The sequence below is a fragment of the Megascapheus bottae genome, chromosome 7 (genome assembly GCF_031878675.1).
Source record: "Megascapheus bottae isolate mThoBot1 chromosome 7, mThoBot2.hap1, whole genome shotgun sequence".
Classification (NCBI taxonomy): Eukaryota; Metazoa; Chordata; class Mammalia; order Rodentia; family Geomyidae; genus Megascapheus; species Megascapheus bottae.
Genome location: NC_143515.1, coordinates 35,469,659 through 35,477,876, shown reverse-complemented (window position 1 = coordinate 35,477,876; position 8,218 = coordinate 35,469,659). Strand labels below are relative to the sequence as shown.

Sequence of the window (8,218 nt, the reverse complement as noted above, 5' to 3'; positions counted from 1 at the left end):
CCAAGTCCATGTCATAGAATCAGAGGTTAAGGAGAGGAACAGTCCACAACTAGGAATCAAGAGGCCTACCTTAGGTACTAACAAGCTGTGTAACCCTGAACAAATCTTTACTCTTCTCATCCAAAGGTTGCTAATCTGTAAAGTGGACATAACTTGTTGGCAAAGTTGTCTATAATAATTAAGTAAGTAATATATGGGCCTAGAGTGTAGCCTAGTGGAAGAGTGCTCACCTAGCATTCAGGAAGTCCTAGGTTCAATTCTTTTTTTTTTTTTTCTTTTTAATTGTATTTTATTGTCAGGATAATTTATAGAGGGTAACAGTTACATTCATCAGGTCTAGGTTCAATTCTTTGGTACCACACACACAAAAAAGCTGGAACTGGTACTATAGCTCAAGTGGTAAGAGTGCTAACATTGAGAAAGCTCAAGGTCAGTGCCCAGAGACTAGCAAAAAAATTAAAATAAAATAATATAAAATCACTTTGAAAAGTTTTACATAGAAAACCAACATGAGGTAAGAGGAAACAAAAATTATCACTGTGAATGGAATATAAACCCTGTGCTTCAACTTCCAAAATCTAGCCTTGATTCATCATCCCAGCCCTATTAAACCCCATCACCAACCTGTGGCTGCTTGAATGAGAGAGTCATGTGTGAGGCTCCTGAGGTAGGGCAATGACAATTTCGTCAGTTGCTCCATTCCATGTCTCAGTGGCTTCATCCATAAAGTGGGTGGTTTGGGTCTGAAAGATGGATCTGAAGGAGTGTAGAAATTGCCAAAAGTGAGTAAAATATGTAACCCTCTCTCTCCCTCAAAAAACAAATAACCAAGCCAGGAGCATAGCCTGGTGGTAGAGGGCTCTCCTCGCATGCACGAAGCTTTGGGTTCGATTCCTCAGTACCACATACATAGAAAAGGCTGGAAGTGGCACTGTGGCTCAGGGGTAGGGCAGTAGTCTTGAGCTAAAGAGCTCAGTGACAGCGCCCAGGCCCATGACACTCCCCCCCCAACACACACACACACACACACACAAAAATCTGACACAGACATTGGTGGTTCATCTCTGTAATCCTAACTACTCAAGAGGCTGAGATCTGAGTATCATAGTTCAAAACCAGTCAGGCAGGGGCCAGGAGCGCAGCCTAGTGGTAGAGTGCTTGCCTAGTGTGCACAAAGCCCTAGGTTCAATTCCCTGGTACCACATACTCAGAAAAGCAGGAAGTGCTACTGTAGCTTAAGTGGCAGAGCACTAGCCTTGGACAAAAGTGTCCAAGGACAGTGCCCAGGCCCTGAGTTCAAGCACCAGGACTGGAAAAAAAAGAAGTTAGGCAGGAAGTCTTTGAGAGTCTTATTTTTTTGTTGGTTATGGGGCTTGAACCCAGGGCCTGAGCCACTTTGTGCTCAAGGCTATTACTCTACCATTTGAGCCACAGTACCACCTGTTTTTGAGTGGTTTGTTGGAGATAAGGTTGTCACAGGGACTTTTCTGCCTGGGCTGACTTCAAACCTGGATCTTCAGATCTCAGCCTCTTGAGTAGCTAGGATTACAGACCTGAGCCACAAGCATGCAGCAATTTTTTCAAGTATTAGATTTAGAAGGCCAAAACATCTTTTTTTTGCTGGGCCTAATAGTATTTAATAACATTTTAAGTTCCTTAAGTTATTCTATTTCCCAACAAAACGAGGCCATCTGCAGAGACACACCTAGCTTAGCATACACTCTCTAGACTCAGTATGTCTAAATTTGAATCTATTAATTCACTACTTTATATTGGCTCTTGGGTAAAAATTGTTAATCTCTGGACCGCTATAAAATGGAAATATTTAACACACATTTTAGGAGTTGAGGCTTAAATGTATACTGGTCAAAATCTACTTATATGGTTTTTGTTTTGTTTTGTTGGGTGTCGTGGGGGGTGGTTTGTTTTGCCAGTCCTGGGGCTTGCACTCAGGGCCTAGGCACTGCCCCTGAGCATCTGTGCTCAAAGCTAGTGCTCTAACACTTGAGCCACAGCAGCTTTTACAGCTTTTTGTTTATGTGGTACTGAGAAATCAAACCCAGGGCTTCATGCACACTAAGATAGTGCTCTTCCACTAAGCTACATTCTCAGCCCATGACTGCTTCTTTTAATATAAAAATAGTGAACATACATTTCTAGAGTACTTGTTGGAATGCCAAGTAGTAATTAGTACTATTTCACAAGTTTTGTTATATATGTGCGCACACACATATCTATATGTATCTATGAGTTATGGTGTAAAATTTATTTACTTTTTATCCAATCACCAGGCTCATGTCTGTAATCCTAGACACTTAGGAAGCTGAGATCTGATGCTAGAGGCTCAAAGCCTGCCAGAGCAGGAAAATCCACAAGACCCTGATGTCCAATTAGCCACCAAAAAAGAGGAACTGTGGCTGAAGTGGTAGAGCATAGAGCATTGTCTAAGAGAACAAAAGTTCAGGAATAGTGAGCAGGTCCAGATTCAAGCCCCTAGACTGATACCAAAAAAAAAAAGTGAGAGTCACTGAACTAAAGTGTTCAATAATGCTTAGAACCCTACCTAGCACTCAGTGCTTCTATTACTGCCATCACTGCTATTACATACCAATCTATTAAGGCTGTTTGCAGAAGTAAATAAAATAATGTGACAGCACTTTGGAAAAACATATTAATGTAAGTAAAAGGCAAAAGGCCTTTCTTTCTATTTCTGACACCAACACACAGATACTACTTATGCACAATCTGTTTCTTGGCCCACTAACTATGCTACACTAAATTGATAAGTCCATAGACTCCTGACTTTTTTTTTTTTTTTTTTTTTTTTTTTTTGCCAGTCCTGGGCTTGAGCTCAGGGCCTGAGCACTGTCCTTGGACTTTCTCAAGGCTAGAGCTCTACCACTTGAGCCTCAGCACCACTTCCAGCTTTTTTCTATGTATGTGGTACCGAGGAATCGAACCCGGGTCTTCATGCATGCTAGGCAAGCACTTTAACCACTAGGCCAAACTCCCGGCTAGACTCCTGACTTTTATTGAACACTCCATCATACTCTGTTAATATGTGCTGAAAAATGGAGGATTGGTTCCAGAATAAAATAACTTATTTTAATCTGGTTGGAGCTTAAACGTGAAAATGAAAGGAATCAAACACCTCAGTAGAGCTGAGGTCAGTTAAATGTGTAAGTTAAATAGAGAATTGTTCCTTCCCCCAGGGCTACACAGATTCAATTGTGGCACAAAAAGGGCCAGACTTCCCCACCGGAGTTTGACCTAGTGGTAGAGTGCTGGCCTGGCACGCATGAACACCGGGGTTGAATTCCTTGGTGCCACATAGAGCCCAAAGTGGTGTTGTGGCTCAAGTGGTAGAGCTCTAGCCTTGAGAAAAACCCAAGGATAGTGCTCAACCCCTGAGTTCAAGCCCCAGGACTGGCAAAAAACAAAACAAACAAAAAAGCCCAGACTAGCTGGGTGCTGGTGGCTCATACTGTAACCCTAGCTACTCAAGAGGCTAAGATCTGAGGATGGAGGTTCAAAGCCAGCCTGGGGACAAAAGTCTGTGAGACTCTTATGTCCAATTGACCAGCAGAAAACTGGAAATGGCCATGTGGCTCAAGTGGTAGAGGGATAGTCTTCAGCTGAAGAGCTGAAGAGCTTAGGGATAGTGCCCAGGACCAGAGTTAAAGCCCCACAACCCACCAAAAAAAAAAATAAATAAATAATAATAATAAAGGCCAGACTGATACCCAAGTCTTGGGCAGAATTGAAGAATCACTTCCTCCTCTCTATTCACATCCAGACATGTCATAACAGATGAGCCTATACAGGTATCACTCACCTCAAGAAAAATAAGTTCCCAAATAGATACAAATAAGTGCTAACCAGATAACAAAGGGTTACTAGAGGGGTTCCTTTAAAAGATAAGCTCATGAGGCCCGGAGCATGGCCTAGTAGTAGAGTTTGGGTTCCATTCCTCAGTAACACATACACAGCAAAAAAGCTGGAAGTGGTGCTGTGGCTCAAGTGGTAGAGCTCTAGCCTTGAGAGTCCAAGGACAGTGCTCAGCCCAAGACTGTCCAAAAAAAAAAAAGCCAGAAGTGGTGTTGTGGCTCAAGTGGTCGGGCGCTGGCCTTGAGGAAAGCCTAAGGACAGTGCTCAGGCCTTGAGTTCAAGCCCCAGGATAGGCAAAAGACAAAACAAAACAAAAAAAACAGGATTGGCCAAAAAAAAAAAAAAGAGAGAGAGAGAGAAAGAAAAAAAATAAATAAACTCTGGAAAATATGCTCACCAATATGGAAATCAGGAGGTCTGTACTCCATCCCCGATACTGTGTGACCTTGAACCAGTCACTTCATCTCTCTCTAGAACCTAAAGTGTCTTCTTCTGTTAAAGAGATCAACAACGACCTCAGGAAATTGTAATAAAAGTTAAAGATAGCATGTAGTGAAATCCCTAACATAGGATCTGTCCTTTCTCAACTGCAAAAGTGGATAACCAATGATACTAAACTTCCGATCATGAGCCTGCCTGGACGGTGCCAAAGCCAGGGTCTGCTGTTAAAATACCCTGGAAAAAAACCCAAAACGTTGATTTCTCCAGCAAGACAGCGTGCGCTCAAAGTCCTGGGGAAGAATGTCCCAGCTGGCGGGGTGGGCAGGGGAGGATCCGCACCGGCCCCGCTGAGGAGCAGGAGGACGGCCATTGTGTCTGCCTGCTCTCGGCCCCTCTCGGGCGGGGGTGGGGAGACCCGTTTCCCACCACACGGGCAGGTTTTTAACCTGGAAGGGGGGAGCCGGGAATCATGAAACTCGAGGTGCCGGGAAACCCGAGAGGACCAGACAGGACGCGTTCTAGAGCTTTCCAGTCGACCTCAGTTTCCCATTGGCGACAAGCCCCGGCCACGTGTCGCCATTTTGTGTTCAGTAAACATGGCGGCCGCCCACGCGGGGCAAGCGCAGGGGCCGGGGGAGGGAGAGGGCCCGCCACGTTCGCTTGTTTCCTCTCCGGCAGCCTCACACGCGCCATCCGCACGACTTTCTCTGACCTGGCTTTGCTCAAGGAGGGAGAAAGGGCAAAACTCCACTCCTCCGCCAGCGCCCCAAACGACATGTCCTAGCGGGAGGCGCTCGGGAAGAAAGGCCTTCCAAGATGGCGCCCGGCCTAGAGCCGCCCGCGGACAACGGGGCGCGGCGGCGGCGGCGGCGGGGGCTGAGGGGCGGCGGCGGCGGGCACCGGCCGCGCCGGGGAGAAGCCGCGGAAGCCCCCGAGCTGCAGCTCCGCGCCCGCTGAGTTAGGCCCGCACAAGAGTACGTCATTGTTCCAGATGCAAGACGACATTGCCGCAGCAGCGCGACACAAGGGCAAAAGATGGGGGGCGGGGGAATTCCTCTGGGCTGAGCCGAGAGACCAGCCAAGTGCAAACAAAGCATTATATAAATGGCGCCGCTTTGTACGGCCGCGTTGCGAACGCTGCACCAAAACGCCCTCGCCGCTGCTGTGGCCAGCGGCAGGAGTCAGGCCGGGAACTTTCTCCTCAGCCACCGCGGCCGGGCCTGGGCAGGGGTTGGGGGTGGCGCGGGACGCCCGGACGCCGGGGACGAAAAGGCCCCACGTGCCCGGCGGCGCGCGCACTCGCGCGCCAGGCCGCGCCTCGCCGCCCCTCCCCCCCGGAAGAGCGAGGCTGCCCCTCCCGTCCCCCCCACGCCTTGGCGCATGCGCGCTGGTCACCTCACGCGCACGTTTTAAACCCGCGGCGTCCGAGCTACCGCCTGCAGTGATCGCCGGAGTGCCTGTGCCGTTCAGCCAGTAAAAGTTCCTTGACTAAAGCCGGAAGATGATACGCGCGTCCCACACAAAGCACTTGTATTTTCCGTCACTCCCCCGGAGCCGCTCAAGTTAATAAAACATATGTTCACCTTCAAAGTCTGCCGGTCCTACGGCGCCCACCCACCGTGGGCGTGAGACGCACTGCTGTGCTGTTAGAATACATTTCTTTTAGGCCCCGCGTGGAGGTGGGCACGCCCTTGGGACCTAAAAATTCTGGGTCCTGATTTTTTTCAAGGGGTCCTTCGCAGCAAGCACTTCCGGGGTCAGAGGGTACTCGGGGTTGAAAGCGGGCTTCCCGCCCCGCCCAGACCGCCGAGGCTGCCGCCAGAGTCGCTACCGCCGCGCCCTCGCCCACCCGCCCGCCCGCCGCTCCCGGCCCCGCTCGCCCCCTCCGCCGCCGCCGCCCGCCCCTGCGACGACGCCGCGGCCTCCCTCCCGCGCCCGCTCGCTCCCGCGGCCCTCGCTCGCCTCGCGCCGGCAGTTTTGGGCCTACTCCTCCCCTCCCCCCGCCAGCCACCAAAGACTTGACCACGTAACGAGCCCAACTCCCCCGAACGCCGCCCGCCGCTCGCCATGGACGCCGGTGTGACCGAAAGCGGACTAAATGTGACTCTCACCATTCGGCTGCTTATGCACGGGAAGGAAGTGGGGAGCATCATTGGGAAGAAAGGGGAGTCGGTTAAGAGGATCCGCGAGGAGAGTGGCGCGCGGATCAACATCTCGGAGGGGAATTGTCCGGAGAGAATCATCACTCTGACCGGCCCCACCAATGCCATCTTTAAGGCCTTCGCCATGATCATCGACAAGCTGGAGGAAGATATCAACAGCTCCATGACCAACAGCACGGCGGCCAGCAGGCCCCCGGTCACCCTGAGGCTGGTGGTGCCGGCCACCCAGTGCGGCTCCCTGATCGGGAAAGGCGGCTGTAAGATCAAAGAGATCCGCGAGAGCACGGGGGCCCAGGTCCAGGTGGCGGGGGATATGCTGCCCAACTCCACCGAGCGGGCCATCACCATCGCTGGCGTGCCGCAGTCTGTCACCGAGTGTGTCAAGCAGATCTGCCTGGTCATGCTGGAGACGCTCTCCCAGTCTCCGCAAGGGAGAGTCATGACCATTCCATACCAGCCCATGCCGGCCAGCTCTCCCGTCATCTGCGCGGGCGGCCAAGATCGGTGCAGCGACGCCGCGGGCTACCCCCACGCCACCCATGACCTGGAGGGACCACCTCTAGATGCCTACTCCATTCAAGGACAACACACCATTTCGCCGCTCGATCTGGCCAAGCTGAACCAGGTGGCAAGACAACAGTCGCACTTTGCCATGATGCACGGCGGGACCGGATTCGCCGGAATTGACTCCAGCTCTCCAGAGGTGAAAGGCTATTGGGCAAGTTTGGATGCATCTACTCAAACCACCCATGAACTCACCATTCCAAATAACTTAATTGGCTGCATAATCGGGCGCCAAGGCGCCAACATCAATGAGATCCGCCAGATGTCGGGGGCCCAGATCAAAATTGCCAACCCAGTGGAAGGCTCTTCTGGTAGGCAGGTTACTATCACTGGCTCGGCTGCCAGTATTAGTCTGGCCCAGTATCTAATCAATGCCAGGCTTTCCTCTGAGAAGGGCATGGGGTGCAGCTAGAACAGTTTAGGGTCACTCATAACCCCCTTCTGCTGTTTTCCCATGATCCAACTGTGTAATTTCTGGTCAGTGATTCCAGGTTTTAAATAATTTGTAAGTGTTCAGTTTCTACACTTTATCATCTGCTAAGAATTTAAAAAATCACATTCTCTGTTCAGCTGTTAATGCTGGGATCCATATTTAGTTTTATAAGCTTTTCCCTGTTTTTAGTTTTGTTTGGGTTTTTGGCTCATGGATTTTATTTCTGTTTGTCAATAAAAAGAAATGTAAGAGTGGAATGTTAATAAATTTCAGTTTAGTTCTGTAATGTCAAGAATTTAAGAATTAAAAAATGGATTGGTTAAAAAAAAAATGCTTCCTATTTGAAAAACCTGGGGATTACTATCTTAAACTCTTTGTTGGTGCCTTCCCCCCCACCCCCTTTCAGTGTAGGCGTTTGGAGGCTGAAGGGAGAAGGGTGGGTAATTCTGGGTATTGGAACTGTTCTCACCTTATCTCTTAAGAATCTGTCCCCTTTGCCCCAACAAAGAAACATCAGGTTAGGCCTGCTTTGGGTTGTTGGTGTACAAAGACCAAGGGTCCTTCCTGGGGGAGTGATATCTCCAAGGGCTGGAGGGCGGCCTCTGCCTGTTCGGTAGAAAACCTCAGGTTTTCTCGGGAGGAAAATGTCTGCTCCGTAGACCTGAAAAATGAATAGCTACCTTTCCCATCGATCCTCCAACCCCCTGGAAAAGCTTATCCAAGAACAACA

At 49.8% G+C, this 8,218-nt stretch overlaps 1 protein-coding gene across 1 annotated transcript; it reads left to right on the top strand.

Moving 5' to 3' along the window:
- The first annotated feature begins 6,157 nt into the window (after positions 1-6,157).
- Pcbp1 (poly(rC) binding protein 1) lies at positions 6,158-7,819 on the top strand. The gene has a single exon (XM_090336748.1). It carries the CDS (start codon positions 6,397-6,399, stop codon positions 7,465-7,467), a length of 1,071 nt encoding a protein of 356 aa, XP_090192874.1. The 5' UTR covers positions 6,158-6,396; the 3' UTR covers positions 7,468-7,819.
- The last annotated feature ends 399 nt before the right edge of the window (positions 7,820-8,218 follow it).

What these genes read in the sequence shown, in the direction of transcription:
- Pcbp1 (XM_090336748.1), top strand. Translation starts at nt 6,397, where the DNA reads ATGGACGCCGGTGTGACCGAAAGCGGACTAAATGTGACTCTCACCATT.